At 39.8% G+C, this 21,873-nt stretch overlaps 1 protein-coding gene across 1 annotated transcript; it reads left to right on the top strand.

The window, feature by feature from the left end:
* Window positions 1-9,624: 9,624 nt before the first annotated feature.
* LOC145009080 (auxin transporter-like protein 2) lies at window positions 9,625-13,245 on the top strand. The gene is made up of 9 exons (XM_078967740.1): window positions 9,625-9,954; window positions 10,043-10,240; window positions 10,332-10,517; window positions 10,606-10,718; window positions 10,796-10,979; window positions 11,244-11,341; window positions 11,805-12,012; window positions 12,098-12,355; window positions 12,807-13,245. Exons 2-9 carry the CDS (start codon window positions 10,055-10,057, stop codon window positions 13,014-13,016), a joined length of 1,443 nt encoding a protein of 480 aa, XP_078823866.1. The 5' UTR covers window positions 9,625-9,954; window positions 10,043-10,054; the 3' UTR covers window positions 13,017-13,245.
* Window positions 13,246-21,873: the final 8,628 nt, after the last annotated feature.

Below are 21,873 nucleotides of genomic sequence, written 5' to 3' on the forward strand. Positions count from 1 at the left end.
GACGCGATGACTTGGAGTGATTTCTCAGCTAGGTTCAGAGCGGAGTTTTCGCCGATTATTGAGGTGCAGCAGTTGGCCCGGGAGTTTCAGGATTTGACGCAGGCTACTGAAACTGTGGCGGAGATCACTGCCAAGTTCAGAGAGAGAGCCCTTCTTGTTCCGCAGTATATTGTGGATGAGGAGATGAAGAAGGCACGATATCACGAGATGCTGAGGGACGACATCAGGGAGTTCGTGAGCAGGTCCGGTTGTAAGACTCTGGAGGATATGATTTCTCGGGCCAGGGAGAGGGAAACTGATTTGGAGCAGATCCGGAAGAGGAAGCTGGATGAGGTTCAGGTAGCCGCGAGTTCGGGCAAAAGGCCCAAGGGATCGGATTCTAGATCGAGGGATCATCAGGACCGCAGTCGATGCGGAAAGTGTGGCAGGACGCACGGAGGCGCGTGCAGGAGTGGTAGTGGTGGTGAGTCTGGCTGTTTCAGGTGCGGTCGAACTGGTCATTTTAGTAGAGATTGTACTGTTACCATCACCCAGGGATCAGACTTGATATGTTTTCACTGCAATCAGCGGGGCCACAAGAAGGCCCAGTGCCCCAGTTTGTTTCCAGCAGGACGGGTGATGGCACATGCCCCTGCAACTTTGAGGATCACAGATGGCCATCGGGGCCGTGCGGAGGCGCCTGCAGTTGGAGGTAGGGCTTTTCAGATGGCTACTTTGGAGACGCGAGCAGCGCCGGACATTGCAGGTATACGACTTCCGTTTTCAGTTCTTTTATTTTGTGCATGATTATATTGTTATGGTTCTGCATCATTATCTGTATAAGTATTTTATTTTGAGCGGGTGTCTATGATCGAGTTATATGTCATCTGCATACCTTGGATATTGGTTAGTAAATAAGGGATGGGTTGTATCGAAGCAGGTTACTTAGGGTGCAATACCTGTAGCATGCCTTGGAGAGACTCGGTATGTCTCGCTGGTTCGGAGCCGTATAAGTTTTAGAATGGACAGGTTAGATCCTTAGTTATGGTAAGCTTGGGATTCCTCAGTGGATTGATTATGGTAGCAAGGATTGGGATTTCTCTTCATTGAGCATCGAGGCGTAAGCAAGATCGAAGTGGGGGAGAATCCTCCGAGTGTATAAGGGTAAGAGCACGCAAATCCAAATCGAGTATGTGATTTCTGAGAAGGAAAAGAGGTAGTTCGGCGTTTGACGGATTGAGTAGTTCAGGGTTGGGAGTTTGAGAAACTCCCCATCAGTCCGTGCGTGTAAAGGGTAATGGTGAGTATGTGGTTCGGATTTAGGTTGAAGGGTCGCATGTAGGACTCGTGTGAGTCGGAATGGAGATCTTAAGGTCAAATAGCAGGAGATGTTTTCGTGTTAGCAGTCAGTGGCAGAAGCAGCATGTAGAGCATGGAAGAGTGGCGGGAGAGCCTCGGCTTTCTTCAGCAGCAGTCAGTGGTGGAAGGTGATGTAAGACTACGGGGTGGCCGTAGCATTCACTAGCAGTCAGTGGTGGGAAGTGTTGCCAGACTATGGGGCAGCCGTAGCATTCCGTAATAGCTTCGTTGGCGGAGTCGGGGTGGGGCCCTTATCTCCTAGCATTCAGATAGGGATCGGGAATGGGAAATGGATGAGAATGGTAAGGAGTTGCCTGTATAGCCTTTGAGAGATGAGACCTTGGAAGAGGCCGCTCTAGGATATAGTCGGGTGAGACCCGTGGGCGAGGCCCGTATGAGGATAGCAGTATAGGTGGGACCTGAGAGTAGGGTTGCTCAGTAGTATGGTTGGGTGAGACCCGTGGGCAAGGCCCGTGAGTTTTAGCAGCACAGGTGGGACCTGGTAAGGATCTTAGTGTCTAGATAAGGGGATCGGGGATCCCAGGAAATTGTATTGCCAGCATCGTAGAATAGATTAAGCTGTATAGGTGGCGGAAGTATCTTCGAATGTCGCTGGGAGCGACTAGTGGTTGTGCTGGGTCAGTAATCGGTGAGAGTCAGTAATCTAGATATTGATAGGTTGGTAGGGACCAGGATGGTCTCAGTTCATCCGGAAGCTAGATAAGGAATAGCATAATTTTTAGTCAGTAGTGGTGCGGGGATGCAGAGTATGGTGGAATTCAGTTAGTCGGTCGAGAGTTGCTCGACACCGAACGGTAGTAGAAAGAACGCCAGGTGGATACTGGCAATAATGACCCGTACTGAGTAGCGGGAGTAATAGATTGGGTGAAGACAGGGTCTTCACGGTGGCAGAGGAGATAGATGGTTATGGAACGTTGCCTTGGGAAGGCAAGGAAATCGCGCAAGGAAAGAAGTGGTGAACCCCTATGTTGCAGTACCCAGAGAATACCAGAAAGATTGTCGGTTGAGTAAGTCGTGTTTCCAGGATGTTCAGGGTCAGGGCGCACCCGAGATTATTATCGGTAAGGATTGGCATTAGTCCGAATGACTGAACGGAAGGCCAGCAAAGCTAGGCAGCTGGTGTTAGAATGGATGGTGGGGTATTGGAGGCAGATCGCAGGCAGTAGAGTATAGTAAACTTCAAGGACGAAGTTTAGTTAAAGTGGGGGAGAGTTGTAACACCCAAAGTTTTGAAGGCCAAGAAAGGAAAGAAAAGCCCTAATTTTAAGGGTAGACTCGGCGAGTCCAAGGAGGGACTCGGTGAGTCCGAGCAGGATCCGGGTCAAGGTGTAAGTGGCCAACTCGGCGAGTCGGCCAAGTGGACTCGGCGAGTCTGGTCTGTGCGAGGAAAACCCTAAATCCGGGACTTTAGGTGCTATTTAAGCTTCTTATTCTCTCCATTAAGGTTCCTTAGAGCATCCCCCATTCAGAAAACGAAGCCTAAGCCTCCATTGTTGTACATTCAAGCTTCCAAGCCATTTTTGGGTAATTTGAAGGAAGAAGAAGGAGGGGAATCAGTAAAGCTTCAAGGATTAGCTTCAAATCTGAAGTTTGTGAAGTCTTTTTGAAGTATTGAAGGTATTAAGTCATTTCCTTCCCTTAGATCTATTTTGGTTGTGAGTTTTGGGCTTTTTAAGCCATGATTAGCCACCCTTATGGGTTAGAAGCCGGATCTGGAGTTGCTACTTCAAATCCAAGTGTGTTATGGCCTGGAGAAGCAAAAAGTATCAGCCCTTGAGTCGATTTTGAAGCCCTTTGGCCTTAAACCCTAGTTTATGGCATATTTTGCCTAGATCTCCTTCTCTACACGTAAAGTTTGCAACTTTACGTGAGGAATAGGCTTGGGAAGGGTAGATCTACAGTTTGGAGTCCATGCATGACTCAAAAGTCCTCTGCATGTAAGGAGAACTGAAGGGACTCGACGAGTCCTTTGAGTGGACTCGGCGATTAGCATGAAGTTGTGGAGAAACTCGACGAGTGGGATGAACAACTCGTCGAGTCGTATGAAGATTGCCTTGTACTCGACGAGTCTGTTCTTGGACTCGGCGAGTCAGGTCGCGAAACCCCAAACCCTTCGAGTTGAGACTCGAATCAGTGAGTCGGGTGGAGACTCAGTGAGTTGGACAGGTCAGGACTCAGAAATCAGTAGACTCAGTGAGTCATGGACTGACTCGGCGAGTCGAGTCGTGAATGGAAGGAATTTGATCATTTTGAACTCATCGAGTCAGTAGGGTGACTCGGCGAGTAAGGTTGACCTGGAAGGTTGACTTTGACCAGGACTTTGACCTTGGACCAGGGTTGACTTGGTTGTCTTTCGGGGGTCAGTTAGACTCAGTGTTGCATTGATATTGGTAGTTTGGGAAGCAAGGGGAGCAGGAGTTCCATGAGTTGTCGGGCAGCAACTAGTGAGATCATCAGCAAGTTCAGCCAGTGTAGGTGAGTTTCCCTTTGTGTGAATGGGTCTAAGGCCACAATATCGGCCCATGTAGTTATGAGTAGAAGACCCTGGGGTTAGCCCTAGGCACAGTATGCTAGTATTACTTTCAGGACGAGGTCCAGTAATAGCGGGCGGGTGCCCAAGGAATTGTTTATATGATAGTTATACTTGTTGTCTGTGTGATACATGTATGTGCCTGGTAGGGAGGTGAGTGTGGGCGAGGTCCTGTATCTCACCAATAGCAGAGTGTGGATGGGGTTCCATATCTCATTAGTAGCAGAATAGGGCGAGGCCTAAACTAGAACAGGAGTGAGAGTGGGCTAGGCTTGTACCTCACTACCATTAGGAGCGTGGACGGGGTCCCATGACTCATCAGTAGCAGGACATGGGCGAGGCCCAGGGTAGGCGAGGCCTTAGGACAGAACCAATTGCATGTGTTAGTTATGTGTTGTGAAATGTTTATTTGTTATTATTTGTTGGCGGGCGAGGCCCTGTGACAGGCAAGGCCTAAGTAAAACAGATCTGTATCCGAGCGGGGCTCGAAGTCAGGCGGGGCATGGAGCGGCGAGGCCGTTGTAGCGGGCGAGGCCCAAGGTAGGGGGCGAGGCCCAAGATAGTGGGCGTGGCCCAGTATGTGCAGTATGTGGTTATGCATGGTATGTGGTAGGGTGGGGAACTCACTAAGCTTCGTGCTTACGGTTTTCAGTTTTGGTTTCAGGTACTTCAGGTAGCGGAGGGAATAGCTCGGGGTGATCGCATGGCACACACCATAGATTAGACAGTCTGGGAATGTTTACTCTGATAATGAACATGTGTTTTGAAAACTTATACTCATATTATGTTTTGGAATTATGACTTTACTTTAAGTAATGATTTATTAAAAGAAATTTTTGGTCTTAAATTTTGGGTTGTTACACCCTCAGGGCTAATGAAATTAGTTATGGCCCATCATGACCCATTATAATAAGATAGATCATTCTAGGTGCATATGACCCAAAATACCCTAATTTCATGGATGTGGGTCCACTTAGAGCCCAAATGGGGTTCTTAGGCTCAAAGTAGTCAAACTGAAAGTTTATTGCTCCATTAGGCCCAATAAAAGAATCATAGTCCATAATAACCCTTAACCGGGATTCTTAGGGTTTTCAATCCATAGTTGAATGTATTTGATGTATTGTATTAGGTTTTAAACTTCAATCAAGAGTTTGGATTCAAATGGATGATTTTATGTTAGCGTATAGCATGATATTTACTTAGAGTACAAGTTTTTACACGAACTGATGTTTACATGAGAATATAATTCTAGCTGACAATGCTTATGACAACATGTGATGAGTTATTAGAATGAATAATATAAATACCTGCGAATGAGGGCTTTATCTTCCCATCCTTGATGTCTTGTAGGTACTTCAGGCAGTTTCATTTCCAATGCCCTTTGTCGTGGTAGTAGAAGCAATCAACATCCTTTGGGTTTGAAGAGGGAGCAACAGGACCAACCTTGTTTCCACTAGAAAAGGTACCATCTTGGGACATTCCCTTGTGATGGCTCTTCGAAGGAGCCTTCCTCTTCTTTCCCTTTCCTTTCCTAATAGCTAAAATAGGGGCAACATCAGTAGGAGTGGATGCAACATATTTGCCTTTTAGACTACTCTCAGCAAGCATTGAAGCTTGCTTAGAGTGACCTCCTCCTTGTTCATGTGGTAGGTCATACAAAACTGGTCGTAGCAAAGAGGTAAGGAGTGTAGAATAATATCTATGGCTAGATCCTCATCGAAGTTAACATTTAACTTCAGCAAGCGGTCCACGTATCTCTGCATTTTCTACAAGTGGGCCATGATGGACTCTCCATCCTTCATTTTGGTAGTGATCATTGCAGCGATGATCTCATACCGTTCCTACCTAGCACTTTGATGGTACCTATCCATCAAATCTTGGTGCATTTCGTATAGATAGTAGTCCTCGTAGGACTTCTGGAGTTTAATAGTCATTGTTGTGAGCATGATGCAATAAACCTTCATAGCATCTCGCTCATGAGTCTCGTAGGTAACAATCTCTTCGGGAGTAGCAGTGTTCACATTAACCTCCTTCAGCTCCTTGTTGAGAACATACTCCTTGTCCTCGTAATGGGTAATGTTTCGGATACAATCATTAAAGTTGGACCCATCGAATATCACCCTCGCACACAAGTTCATGAGTGAGAATGAGTCGGAAGGGATCTAGCCAGAAGCATCATTGTTGTTCGAAGTAGACATTTGAAAAAGAAAAAGGAACAAGGTTTAGATTAGATAAGAATCCCCAATTTCACACCCAAATGAAAAATTCGGGCTAGGACCCAACATAATTATTTACAATTCAGAAGAGGGATGCTGTAATCTAATTGCAAATAATTTGAAGGTAAGTGAATGACGATTCACTAATTTCCACAATGAAAGACAAAAAAGACAATTCAGTTTTAAATGAATTGAAATTCCTAGATTCTTTTGAGATTCATTGAACTTTTCAATGACATTTTAAATCTTGATATGCCCTTCAAGTTTGTGACTGGGATACCGAGGATCCAAACAAGGTGTGAATAACCATGCAAATATACTTGGTACTCTCAATGTCATTTACCACCTAATCAATGTGTCGGTTAGCCACACACGCTCCACTGATCTATGATAAACATCGAGCTACCCTTTCCCACCTTTGTTATTCCCAAATTAGTGTGTCGGTTAACCACACACGCTCCACTAACGACACGGCAAGATGCAAAGTGTAATTTCATGGAATATCATCATTTTCATATTTTTCCTAAAGTAACTAAGATTGGAAATTTTATAAAACAATTAGTAACTTTATTAAATCCTTATAAATATTAATGAGGAATTAGTTGTCCTATCCTACCCATTTGGCTAACAACCCTTTACCTATCAAGGAAGAAGTTGGTGAGAGTGAACACCCATTAAACTGCAATTTTATAGGCAGAAACCTTATACCCCCCTTCTAGATCGGCTTCGTGAATGAGGCCTACTAACGGTAAGACTAGCTTAATCTTATGCATATATATATATATATATATATATATATATATATATATATATATATATATTAATCTTATAATATTATAATAGTATAATGGTTGAATTCTAAACTTGTAAAATACTAGGGTTGAGGATTTAAGTGTTTCAAAATTAAAACTTTTAGTCAAAAATTTAAATCCCAAAACCTGAGGGCAAGTTTTGAAACTTTTCAAAACATCTTTTTGATTAAATTTGAAAATTAATTAATTAATCATATTATTAATATTTATCACATAATTTGACTTGATCTATTTTCTTGACAAGATAATTCAAATCAAAGTAAAAATAATTAATCTTTATCATATAAAACAAGTAATTATCTTATTTATGATAATTATCTATGAATTACATTAGGATAATCCATACCTTATTGAAAAAAAAAATCAGATTTTATCATCCAAAAACGTTTTTGGTAATTATGCTAATTCAATTTTAGTCAAAATCCCAAAAAATCAGCCGCTAGATTACCCGACTCGCCGAGCCACTAAATGGACTCATCAAGTTCATCAGGTGACTCGACAATTTCATCTGTCAGAGGCTGGATTTTTCGAGTTTTGAGCTATGAACAATTTAGCTATGCATCAAATACAAAAGAAAAATCGACCTAGGCTCTGATACTACTGTTGGGTTATGAGCAAAACATCAATCATATGGTGCACATACAAACCCTAAAGCTTTGGATCTAGGTTTTACTATTTGTACAAACAATAATCATCCAAAGCTCTCAATCCCAAATCTATCATACAAAAAAAATTGAAATCAATATAAACAAGATTAGGAATGTTACCTTTCAGTTGAATTGAGGATCTTAAACTTTTGAGAACCTAGCACCTCAAATGCGATGGCTCTAATGAATCACAAACACCAAAGCAATTGGATGATCTTGGAGAGAGGGGAAGGAAGATCAAAAGCGGCTCTATGATCTTAGGGTTCAAGTGGCCGGTTTTGGGATGCCAAATGGATCCTTATATAGCTGAAGAATTAGGGTTTCAGTCAAAGATCTCATATGGTTGCTTAGGCTCTAAGCAGCCCATAAGAATCTTCAAGAACCTAGTCCTTCGGACAAAATCCTTATGGGCTCCCATAAGATTTCATCCAACCCCTTTCCAAGGGTTCCTTGGCCCATTATACAATTATCTTATAATTACAAATTTAGTCCATTTAATTCAATTAACCTTTTTTTTGCCACAAAATTAACTGTAAATTAATTCTTGACCAATGTTAATTAAATAATAAGATTTCGCATTTAATATATTATTCATATAATATATTAATAAGCCATAATAACCTCTTTCTCTATTATTCATCCAGTAAAGTTGCTTTGGTAAAGGCAACCCAAAAAGACCATGCTACAACCGAGTAAAGTACATAACAAATATAGTTATGAGCTTAGACAACAATCCAACAAATTTCACATTTGAATTTTAAAAGATACACTCACATGTGAATATCACATTATATAAACATATGTGGATCTTATATGATATATATATATTTGTGAGCGTTTTTGCATTAATCATTTTTTTTTTTTATTTTCTTGTGGATTTGGAAGAATTTGTGGAAAATATTGAAGAGGTGAAAAGTGATAAAGTAAAGAAAATATGTAAATATTCATAAGAAGACGTGAAAACGCTTTGACATTTTGTAGCATTTTTTGTCTTTTATATTTAATTTTGTATCGAATAAAATATTTGTATAACTATGTTTATAGATTAATAATAAAAATGAGTTTGTTTTTTTTTTTTTTTTTTTTTTTTTTAAATATGAATATTATAGTATAAAAAATATGTATATATGCACTTGAAAAGATATGTATATATACACCTAAAATGTTGTTTTTTTTTTGTTAAAAATGATATATTTTTTTTAAATATTCTAATTTTTTTTACTGTTTTAAAAAACATTACAATGGTCATTTTTTTTTTAAATTTCAAGTTTTTTTAACTCATTTTTTCTAAAAAATTAAAAAAAATCTGCATTTAAAAAAACAAAATTAACTATTTAAAAAAAACAAAAATTAAATTAATTATGTTAATTTTTAAATATTTTTATTAATATATCTAATAACACAAAAATCAAATATTAAATGAGATAGGTAAGATGATAATTATGTCCTTAATGAGGTAATTTTGATCTAACGCTCCACGTTAATTATCTTGTTCTTCGGAAACTATAATATATATATATATATATATATATATATATATATATATATATATATATATATATATATATATATATATATATATATATATATATATATATATATATGAAAAGTTCAATAGAGAACTATAATCATTGGTTTTTCAAAGAACTAAATTTTTATTTTTAATATTTTGAGTTTATTCTTTATTGAAAAAAAAATTTTAAAAATATCAAAATTCACATATTAACATTGTGAATGTGAAAAATAATTTTCGGATTTACCGTGTAATCCGGATTCACGTTGTGAATTTTCAAAAATTCATATTGTGAATTTGACGTAAAAAAAATCGAATTTGATATCATTGGAAAAAAAAAGATAAAAAATTATGAATTTCTTTACTTTTAGTTTTTTTTTTGATAAAAAATAAGTTTTAAAAATTAAAAAAAAAAAAATTATTCATTGGTTAATTATAATTCTCTATTAAACCTTATCCTCTATATATATATATATATATATATATATATATATATATATATATATATATATATATATATATATATATATATATCACCGGCAAACACTATAAAAATAAGTCCTTAGCTTTTGTTCCTCTCTCCAGAATTAAAAACCTCTGAGAGGGTGTCTGCTCTGCTCCATCCGGCGCTGCCACTCCTTTTCCACCTCTCTCCCTTGCCGCCTTTGCAGAAATTTTGGTAAAGGAGCAAACGCATTCAAGTTTTTAGCGGCCGCTTTTGCAATTATTGCTCGACTCCACAATCACGTCGTATATGCATAATTCATTGCATATACACACAGCACTTCCCTTTCTCTCTATATAAAACTTCCATTTCTTGGAAGAACAACCCAACATTTATTTGCATCTTCCAGGATCTAGGGACTACGATAACGCGGTAAGAGCTTGTTAGTTAGCATTTTTTTGTTTGTTTGGATCTGGAGTTTTTTGTTTCTGATTTAGATCTGCCTCGATGATTTGACTAGATAATCGAAGAAATGTTGGGTGAAAAGCAAGCCGAGGAGTCAATAGTTCCGTCGAATTACAGCGAGACTGAAAATGGAGAAAGAGGCGGGAAAGGAGGAGATGGTGAATTCGAAGATCACTCTGTTTTCAGTATGAAAAATATACTATGGCATGGAGGCTCTGTTTGGGATGCTTGGTTTAGTTGTTCGTCAAATCAAGTAAAGCATACAACAATCCAACTCCATGATTAGATTCCTTCTTCACTTTAAACCTAATAATTGAAACCTGAACTTACATGTGTTTATGCAGGTGGCACAAGTGCTATTAACCCTTCCATATTCGTTTTCTCAATTAGGAATGGTATCAGGGATTGTTCTTCAAATCTTCTATGGTCTTCTAGGAAGCTGGACTGCGTACCTTATCAGTGTCCTTTACGTTGAATACAGAGCTAGAAAAGAGAAGGAAAATGTTAACTTCAAAAACCATGTTATTCAGGTAATCTTCTTCGATTCATCAACTTTTCCCAAACTTAACCACAATATTATCAATCTTCTTACACAATCGTTTTTGCTTAAATTTGTAGTGGTTTGAAGTTCTTGATGGATTGCTTGGGCCTTATTGGAAAGCAATAGGTCTAGCTTTCAACTGCACTTTTCTTCTCTTTGGCTCTGTAATACAACTTATAGCTTGTGCAAGGTATGTGTTCATTGTGATCTTATTTTTTCGCAATGAAAATTCGGAGTGATATCGATTTTTTTTCTACAAAATAACAGCAACATATACTACATAAATGATCATCTGGACAAGAGGACATGGACATATATTTTTGGAGCTTGCTGTGCAACCACTGTCTTCATTCCTTCATTCCATAACTACAGAATCTGGTCATTTCTGGGCCTTGGAATGACCACTTACACTGCGTGGTATATGGCGATTGCAGCTTTAATCCATGGCCAGGTTCTCTTTCTCTCTCTAAAACTCCTTAATACACAATCTCCAATGCGTAATGTACAACTTGAAAGTTCTTTCCTTTTAGTGGATTCTATATTTGGAAAGATGAAATAAAGTCATTGTAGGGATTTGAGAAACTCGGTTGTTGTGTACAACATTGGAAATAATAAAAATGCCAAATCGAGATCAATGTACAAATTAAACTCCACAACGTACAAGTTTTTGAAGAATTATTGTTCTCATTTGTCGTCTCTTTCATGGGAGTTGCAGGTTGATGGCGTTCAACATTCTGCTCCACAGAAGCTTGTGTTGTATTTCACCGGAGCCACCAATATTCTGTACACCTTCGGCGGACATGCTGTCACTGTGTAAGTCTTTTATTTTATTTTTTACACCCACCAACGTACAACCTTCAATGCATGATGTACATCTGGACTTTATTGAAAAATGTTTTTATTTTGTAAAAGTATAATTGTAGAAAGTTATGATTTTTATATTTCTAGCTTTTAAATTAAATTTGAAGAACTTTATGTTATGCTATTAATTTTTGCCTAGTAAGGAATAATTTTTAAAATATTTAGTTATTAATAGAATATTAAATTTAATAGTAATCGAACTTTTTCTTTTTTGGAAAAATGGGTGTAAAAGCACCTTTTATTCTTCTTCTATACGCAGCTTTCGCCAGGTTGTCCGGGTGTTTGAACCTTAAAACACTTTACAATGAAGATTTTGTTTTTGTAGTTTAAAAAATCCAAAAATCCTAATATCAAATTCCAATTCTAACCTTATTATATATTTATTAATATTAATTCTTTATTTATTTATTTATAGTGAAATTATGCACGCCATGTGGAAACCCCAAAAGTTCAAGTATATTTACCTTCTTGCCACTCTCTATGTTTTCACACTAACCCTTCCATCATCCGCCGCCGTCTACTGGGCCTTCGGCGACGAGCTTCTCAACCACTCCAACGCCTTCTCCCTTCTTCCCAAAACCCGATGGCGTGACGCTGCCGTCGTTCTCATGCTCATTCATCAGGTAAAATTACCATTCTACCCCTTACCCAGTTGTACTGTACAACCATTACATCATGTTTACATTTTTATTGGGTTTTATTCGACAGTTTATTACATTTGGATTCGCATGTACGCCGTTGTATTTTGTGTGGGAGAAGGTAATTGGGATGCATGATACAAAGAGCATATGTTTACGGGCAGTAGCGAGGCTGCCCGTAGTTATACCCATATGGTTTTTGGCTATCATTTTTCCTTTCTTTGGACCCATCAATTCAGCAGTTGGGGCACTTTTGGTCAGCTTCACGGTCTACATCATCCCTGCCCTTGCCCATATGCTTACCTACAGAAAAGCATCTGCCCGACAGGTAAATTAAAAAAAAAATTATTTTCAATTTTATCTATAAAAAAAAATTTAGATGGATTTTCTAAATGTCTTATCGAAAACTTTTTTTTTTTGATACTGATATAAAGTACAATGTTATAATAGACAGTTTTAAATTGAGTAAATTACTGAAATCATCCTTATCGTTTAGTTAAAATTGCATGTTTGGTCCTTAAATTTTTTTTGCAATCCCTTTGGTTTGATTTTATTGCGTCTTTCGTCCCTTTGGTTTGATTTTGTTGCATTTTTTGTCCATTACATAGATAAAGTTAGGAACCAAACATGCAATTTTTACCAAATCATAGGGACGAAAAACACAACAAATCAAACCACAGGGACGATCCGAATGCAAAAAAAAAGTTAGGTACCAAAAGTGCAATTTTAACCGAAAGACATGGACGATTTTAGTAATTTACTCTTTTAAATTTTTTCAGAATGCGGCTGAGAAGCCTCCGGGTTTCCTACCAAGCTGGACTGCAATGTATGTGATTAATGCCTTTGTGGTCGTATGGGTTTTAGTGGTTGGGTTTGGATTCGGTGGATGGGCGAGCATGACAAACTTTGTGCGCCAGGTTGACACGTTTGGTCTGTTTGCCAAGTGTTATCAGTGTAAACCTGCAGTGCCACCACCACCAAAACATTGACTCGATAATTACCAGTCAACTCGGAAGTAAACAAGTTTTTTTTTTAATTAATATTTTTGTATTATAGATGGGGAGCACAAATTATTTTCCCCTACATGTGATGTGTTGTGGATTGTTTACTATTATTTTTGTTTGTTTTTGTTTTTAGTTTAAGAAGTGGATTAAAAATATTTGTGATGATTGAGGATTCCAAGTGTTGGCTTAATTAAATACATGTTTAGTTTTGTTATTCCCTTTTTGCTGGATGGGCATCTCATTATTGCTTTTCTTTTTGGTCCTAAAGTGAGTTTTTCCTTTTATTTATATGGATAATATTTGTAATGGATTGCATTTTTGGCTAACAGAAAATAGGAAGAATAAGGTAAGATAGCGATTTGTATTGTGGTTGTTTGTTTAATTCGGATCGAGACCGATTTTAATGAGGTAATATTATAACTTTCTATGACTTAAAAAGATTAAACATGGTGAGACAATGACACTCATTATTTCTCATGTGAGTGACTACATTAATGTTCAGATATATGTGTATTGTCATTTCATAGATTATCATAAGAATATTCATAGTTCATAGATGAAGATGTTTTTCTATCACTTAACCCATTAAGCCTGTCTGTTTATATTAAGTTAGAAAAGCCAATGTCAGAAATTAAGGTCTTTAATGCCATTAAGATAAAAAAAACTAGTTGTCGTTTTATAAAGATATAAGCCAATAGGGGAGACCAAGGCAATAAATGCAAGATGGGCTTTGATGAAATAAAAGAAAGATGTTGACAATACTAAACACAGGATCTTTAGATGGAATGGGCCTTGGTCCCTATTATTTCACTTCACTTCACATGGATGCCACGTGACCCTTCTTTAGTCTCGATCTTCTTTAATTCACTTCAAATCGAAGTATCAAACTAGGCACATGATTCGCAATCGGTGAACATGCATGAACCTTCTCATCCATATGCTCATTTCCAATCATCCCTCAACTATTGGATTCTTTATTCTTTTATTTTTCTTTCTTTCTAAAAGGTAAATAAAAAAAAAGTTATTGTAAAAGACTGCTAATAATGTTGACATTGGGTTTGATTATGAATATCATGTTTGAGCTTTTATTGAATTATTACGGATGACTAGATGAGTGAGTATGACTCTTGGCAAAAATAAATCACATTAAATGTAGTTTCATGTGTTCTATCAAAGAATAAACGAACATGGAGGTCTTGAGTTTAAATTACATTTTTGTTCATTGTCAATGAATTACTACTAATGTGCTAACACGTGAGTACGTGATTCAAAGTTTTAATTAGTTTAAAAAACATTATTGAGGATATGATTAAGACTTAAAATTGGACACTATTTTGAGAAAATGTTATAAGTATGTAGAATGACCGATCAAATGTGATCATCCTAGGGAACAATCAACAATGGTGTACTACAAACAAAATATTGCTCTTGCTTTTATTGTTGACTAAGTAGAAAACATATTAAAATCCAAGAATTAAAAATTTATGAGATTTTTTTTTGAAAAATATAAGAATATGTTAATGATTTTAGTTTTATCCATATTTTAGTACACCTAAAGTTCTATTTGAGACACGGGATTTTGTGGATGATGTGTTGCATAAGATGAGGTTTGGTTCTAAGTGGAGAGCTTGGATTCAGGGGTGCTTACATTATTCTAGAGATTCTATTCTTGGTAATGGTTCTGCTACCGAAGAATTTTGTAATACTTGTCTTTCATGATCATGTATTACTTTAGAATATATAAAATAATGAGGCGAGTAGGTGAAATAAAGCTTGGAGTTATTTTAAATTGAACATTTTTTGTTTAGCAAAAAGGAGTTGAGAAAGTGATAGATCTTTTAAAGAGGAACGGTGGATATAAATATTATCGAAAACATAGCTCGTACAATAAAGTATGGACATTTGAAGTTGAGATGAAAGTACATTTTTATTTTGAAAAAGTCAACAGAAGTCAAAGTCAACAGTTAAACACTTGAACTCCACGATGTAAAACCCGAAATCCAGATGGTTAATTAAAGGAAGAAAAACCATATGTCAAAGAAGGTCTACTCGGTGCGTCCAAGGAGGGTAACTCAACAAGTAGAAGCAAGATAAGGGCGCAGGTGGAAGGACATACTCGACGAGTTGGTCAGGGTTTGGAAAACCCTAAATCTGGGTTTTTATACCCTATTTAAAGAGCACTAAGCCTCTCTCCTAGCCTCCTTACTGCCCTCTCACATCCAGAAGCGAAGCCCTAGCCATCTAACTCCATTTTTTAGCATTGTAAGGCTAAGAGTCCCATTGTTGGTGCATGTATTGAAGGATTGAAAGCTAGGAATGAAGGGGAGCTTGTAGATCCAACACCTACTTCAGTTTGGCACCATTTGGAAGGTAACAAGTCATTACCTTGATCATTCTATTGATAGATCTCTTCATCTTAAGCGTTGAAGCCATTTCTAGCACTTTTGTGGACTAATCCTTGGAAGGAGCATGATCTGAAGTTGCAACTTCAGATCTGGACTCTCATATGCCTTTAATGTCGTAAAGCTTCAAGCTTTTTGAAGCTTGAGCCCTTCTCTATAGTCTCACCTTTCTTTTAGCCTAGTTGTTGGTGTTTGGAACTTGCATGCACGTAAAGTTTGCAACTTTACGTTGTAATCATGTCCTAGGATGTCAGATTTGCAATTGGGAGCCTTAGTTTAGCTTAAAAGCGAACGAATGAGAAGTGGACCAAAGGAACTCGACAAGTTGGATAGCCAACTCGACGAGTTTAAGAGGGTTTCCCGGTTTCTGGTTTCTACATGAGCTCGACGAGTCCAGAAAGGAACTTGATGAGTTAAGTCGACTTGTCCCGACTTCGTACTAGGTGGAACTCGACGAGTCTGTGAAGGGACTCGATGAGTTGACTCGGTTTTTCACGAGTCTGAATAGCCTTGGAACTCGACGAGTTAGGAGGTAACTTTATGAGTTGGGTCAACTGGAAGTTGACCTCGACTTTGACTTTGACCAAGGGTAAAATGGTCATTTTACCCTAAGAAGGATTCATCAGTTCTTGACTAAGTATTATGTTGTTAATGATAGCTCGGGGAGTCAAGTGATCAGCAATTAGGGGATCTACCAACTTGCAGCTAGAGGTTTATTTGCGAGATTCTACAGTCAGCTTGTGAGGTGAGTTTTTTCCAGTAGGAACGGGTCGAAGGCACCAATACCGGCATGTTTATATATGTTAGTGTATACCAGATTTAGATCCGATGTTGGGTTAGCCTGATGTAGTTTATATGTTCCAGATTTCTATCAGATGATGGGCGAGGCCCGAGGGAGGTTTATATGTATGTTATCGAACTACGATTCGATATCGGGTGGTACTTGAGGAAGGAATGCATGCTTAGTTATACTTGTTGTCTTTGTGATACTTGTAGTTCCTGGTAGGGAGATTAGTATGGGCGGGGGCCCGTATGTCATCACTAGCCGAGTGTGGATAGGGTTCCATATCTCATTAGTAGAAAGGTAGGGGTAGGATCCAAGATAGGTGGGGCTTTGAGACTAGCAGTTATAGCGTCGTGTTTGATTGTTATGTGCTAGCATGATTATGATTATATTTTGTATGCGTATAGCGGGCGGGGCCCAGAGACAGGAGAGTCCTATTAGAAACAAATCTGTATACCGAGCAGGACTCGATGCCAGGCGAGGCTTGATGCCAGATTCATCTGATGTCGGGGGGGGGGGGGGGGATGAAGCAGGCTAAGCCCAGTAATTGCAGTATGTGTTTATGTGTATGATATATGGTAGTTTAGGGAGACTCACTAAGCTTCGTGCTTACAGTTTTCATTTTTGGTTTCAGGTACCTCCACTAGCCAGGGGAAGGGCTCGAGATGACTGCATGGCACACAACAAAACTTTTAGCCTGGGATGATTTACTTTGATATTTTGACACATGATTTTGATACAGTATCTTGTTATGATGATTTGAGATACATTACTTATGAATTTTATGAGATGAAGAATGGTATTTATTGTTTTATTAGTGATTTAAAATGAAAATTTTGGACCATATTTTAGGGATGTTTCAAGTTGGTATCAGAGCTTTGGTTTGAGGGATTCGGACACACTCTCGGGTGTATCTGAACTCAAACTAAGGACTTCGTACGAAAATTTTCAAAAGAAAATCGTTTTTTAAAAAAAGGAACTTTGAGAAAAGGAAAAAGAATTTTTAAAAGAGAAAATAACTTTGAAAATAAAAGGGTGTGGTGTATGCAATCAGCCGAGATCAACTAAGTACTCCCAAATTACCCATACAAGTTTATGTTATTATATGTTTATGAGAACTGCATGCTAGAATAGGGCTAAGGATCTAGGAAGGATGCCTTATGTGCCTGTTATATGTGTATCAGCTTTATGAAATGCATGCTGGTATAGATTAGTCAGTATGATGGCCTGATTAGAATATGCTTGATTATGTGTACTCAATGCTCGAATGATGCTTTCTTTGTGCTTTTAGGAGTTTTAGTTGTCTTTTACTAACTAGTAAATGAATATGTTAAGTTACATTGTGAGGACTAAATAATTTCAGAAGGTTAGGTCTAGCTCTATTTCGTAGGTCTTGTTTGAGTCCAACCGTTGTAGGGTGGGGTCTCTCATTCGAAGAATTATCTAGTCTTAGCGATATGTAATGATATTTGCGAGCTAGTTAGGGGGAGACATCAGGGACTTCTTATGCAGCTGATGGAGGAGAGTGGGATGGTGATTACCCTAGGGAAAGCCTAGGATAAGAGTAGCGCTAGGAGCAGTAGTAGTAGTAGTGGAAAGGGACTTGGTGAAGCCGAGACAATCCTTAAGGAAAGTACGGATAGATGCGGAAGGTAGTATGGGCCCGTAATACTGAAAGCACAAGATCCGTACTTGATTCAAGGAGGGCTAAGATAAAATCGAGGAGCTTGTAGTGTCTGTGTGTGTGTGATCCCTCGATAGTGATGTGTATGTTGATGATTGTTATGTTATATGCAGTAGGGTGACGCTACGGGGTAGACCAATGGGCAGCTCAGGTGACGACGAAGGATCAGGCTCGGGCTCTAGAGCTTGGGTAGCTGGATGAGCAGATGAGAGAGTTTATTTCAGCTGAGATTATGTGCAGTATTTTGGACCAGATTCCTGTGATCTTTGGTACGGTTAAGGAGGGCATTATGGAGATTTTGGACGAAAGGTTGGGTGTGTTTAACACTGAGAAGGCAACCATGGTGGGGGAGCGCACTTTGACATTTAGGGAGTTCATAACCTGTGGAGCTACAGACTATCATGGGGATAGGGACCCCATTGATAGTAGCTGGTGGTTGGCAGATGTCACCAACACCTTCTGTTCTAGCCGGTGTCCCGAGTGGGACAAGGTCTTACTCACCTCCTGTCTTCTGAATGACAGATCGCATGATTCGTGGGAGGAGGTTAGACATGCTATTGGAGATGATGCCTCATTGGAGGCGATGACATGAGGTGACTTCTTTGCTAGGTTCAAGGCTGAGTTTGCACCAGTTATTGAGGTGCATCAGTTAGCACGGGAGTTCCAGCACCTCCAGCAGACTACAAAGACAGTGGAAGAGATTACCGCCAAGTTCAGATAAAGAGCCCTTCTTATTCCGCAATATGTGGCGGACGAGGAGATGAAGAAGGATTGGTACCACGAGATGTTGAGGAGCGACATTAGACAATCGTGAGCCAGCTGAGCTGCAAGACGTTGGAGGATATGATCGCTCGAGCCGAGGAGAGGGAAATTGACTTAGAGGCAAATAGGAAGAGGAAACCAGTCGAGGAGCAGACATCCACAGGATTGGGCAAGTGGCCCAAGACATCAGATTCTAGATCGAGAGGTCATCAGGACAGTAGCCGTTGTGGGAAGTGCAGTAGGACACACGAGGGTGCATGTAGGAGTGGTAGTGGTGGCGATTCTAGGTATTTCAGGTGCGGCCAGATCGGCCATTATACTAGAGATTGTACTGCTACCACCACCCAGGAATCAGACCTGATCTGCTTCCACTACAGTCAGCAGGGACACAAGAACGCCCAATGTTCGAGTTTGGCTATAGCAGGACAAGTGATAGCACCTGCCCCTGTGACATTGAGGATCACCGACGGCCGTTAGGGCTGTGCAGAGGTTCCTGCGGCGAGGAGTAAGGCATTCCAGTTGGTTACAGAGGAGACATGAGCAACTTCTAATGTTGCAAGTGCGTATCTTTACTTTCCTATCAGTATTTATTTATGATATTATTATTATTTTCTCGCATCCATATAAGTAGTTGTATCTTGGAATTATACTTCTGGCTTATGTTTGGATTATATATTGGGGAATACTTACTTGAGCTTGACCGCTTGCACACATCACACACATTATTCTTTCTTAAAACCCTTTACTTAACCCTTTTAGAAAACATTTTCTCTTTCCAAAATCTTTTAATCCCTCAATTTGAGTCCAAACACCCCCGAAGGTGTGTCCGAATCCCTCAAACCAGGGCTCTGATACCAACTTGTAACGACCCAATTTTCACGTCCAAAAATTTCGTTTTTAAAACATTACTTTAGAAAATGTTAATAGATAAAAACATTGTTTGACCAAACTACATCACAACATAAACCATGTTCAAAAGTCAAGTCATACAACCAATCAGAACATCAGAGTATAAATCCCAAGGAAATCTAATAAATGCGGAACCCAATGTGTGTGCATGATGTGCCGCTACCGAGCCAGCTCCTTCCCCTTCGATGAAGAGGTACCTGAAACTAAAACTGTAAACTGTAAGCACAAAGCTTAGTGAATTCCCCCATTGTACCACAAACCATACAATCACATAACATACATGAATTGTCAGGCATATCTGGGTGCCCGACCTACCCCTTCGGTCCTCTCGACCGGATACTACCTAGCATATCTGGGTGCTGGCCTCCCCTTCGGTCCTCTCGACCGGATACCGCCTAGCATATTTGGGTGCTGCCCCCCCCCCCCTTGGGTCCTCTCGACCGGGTACCGGGGACTATTTCACCCCTACTACTACCACATAACACATATATCACATAGTCTATCTAGCATGGCTGGGCATGACTGCCCCTTCGGCCCTATCGACCGGTAACCTGGGGACTATCTCCCTTACTATCAATAGCACATAGCATCATATCATACAAACACACAAACATATTACAGGTAGTAGCAACCCTAGATGAATATCACAGAGACAATCATCTAATCATACAACTCCTACTGGTGGGCCGGCATTGTGGCCTTAGACCCACCGCTGCTGGAAGGTAACTCACCTCGGAGTAGCTGCTGATCTTCGTGGGAATAGTCTGACTGCTGCTGCTGCTGTTCCGGAAATCCTCCGGCTGTATTCCCACCAAACACTTAGTCAAAAACTGCTAACTGACATTTGGGTAAAATGACCATTTTACCCCTAATCATGCCCTAAGTCAAAGTCAGAGTCAACTTCGACTCGCCGAGTTGGCTCGCCAACTCACCGAGTCCTTGTCCAAACGACTAACCTGAATTCTGTTTCTACTCGTCGAGTTAGGCGTCCACTCGATGAGTTCTCCTTCTAAATTGATGTTCAAGTCCTTCATCCCACTCGCCGAGTTGTATGAACAACTCGCCGAGTTCGTCTTCATCTGATGAACAAGTTATACTGTGACTTGCCGAGTTGTATGAACAACTCGCCGAGTCTGATCTTGATCTAAGGAGATTGCCTTGAACTAGCCGAGTCTGGGCATCGACTCGCCGAGTTCCACTATGGGTGAGTTTTGGCTTCCAACTCACCGAGTCCCTCCTGGACTCACCACGCGACTCGACATAACAAAAAGGGGACAAACCCGGAGACTCGCGACTGGACTCGCCGAGTCAAATGAGCGACTCGCCGAGTCCGCTCCATGCAAGAGCTAAAAATGCGATTTTGCTCGAATCCAATCCATTTCATTCGTAGATATGGGCTCCTAGAGCATGAATAACACGTAAAGTTTCCAACTTTACGTGTAGATATCCATCTATGGGGTTTTTTAGGGTCTAAAATGCACCAAAAGAGTAGATCTAGGGTTTATATGCAATATGGGCTCATAAAGGTAGTGGATTTGAGCTCCTGGAGCTTAACTACGCTTGGATCTAGGGACCAATCAACTGATTTCGAAATATTATGCACATACAAGCTTGGAAATGAGCCATGATAGACTTTAATGGGGCCATAAGCATGGAGACAAGGGGGAAAACGAGCCATACCTTAGATATCACTCAGAAATTGCTCCCAAGTGCTTGACCTCCTCTTCTTCTTCTTGATCTCCTTCCCTACACACTCCAATCTCCAAGAGGACACACCAAATGGCTTCAAATCCACAAAACAAAGCTTAGAACGAGGTATATGGCTCTTAGGGTGAATGGGGGCTGGCTTGGGGGTTGAAAGGGGGATTAAATAGGATGCAAACCCCTGAAACTTAGGGTTTCATCCAACAGCGGTGACTCACCGAGTCCAGGATATGGACTCGCCGAGTCGCCAACTTAAACGTGTCCCGGGTCCCGTCCCTATTCGGTGAGTCGGACCTATGACTCGCCGAGTCCAAGGCTTAAAAAGGAAAAATACTCAATCAAGATTTACATACCAGGAAACAGGTGCTACAAATCTCCCCCAGTTATTTTAGACTTCGTCGTCGAAGTCTGCTGCTCGATCCTGGAACAGCTCGGGGTAATGCTCCATCATTTCATCCACCGGCTCCCAAGTCCACTCCGAACCCTTGCGGTGCTGCCATTGCACCTTCACTAACTCCACCCTTTTGTTTCTCAAATCCTTCGACTTCCTGTCGAGGATTGCAACTGGGCGCTCAATGTAATTCAGGCTGTCGTCAA

This window comes from Lactuca saligna, chromosome 8 (assembly GCF_052625555.1).
Source record: "Lactuca saligna cultivar CGN05327 chromosome 8, ASM5262555v1, whole genome shotgun sequence".
NCBI classification, from domain to species: domain Eukaryota; kingdom Viridiplantae; phylum Streptophyta; class Magnoliopsida; order Asterales; family Asteraceae; genus Lactuca; species Lactuca saligna.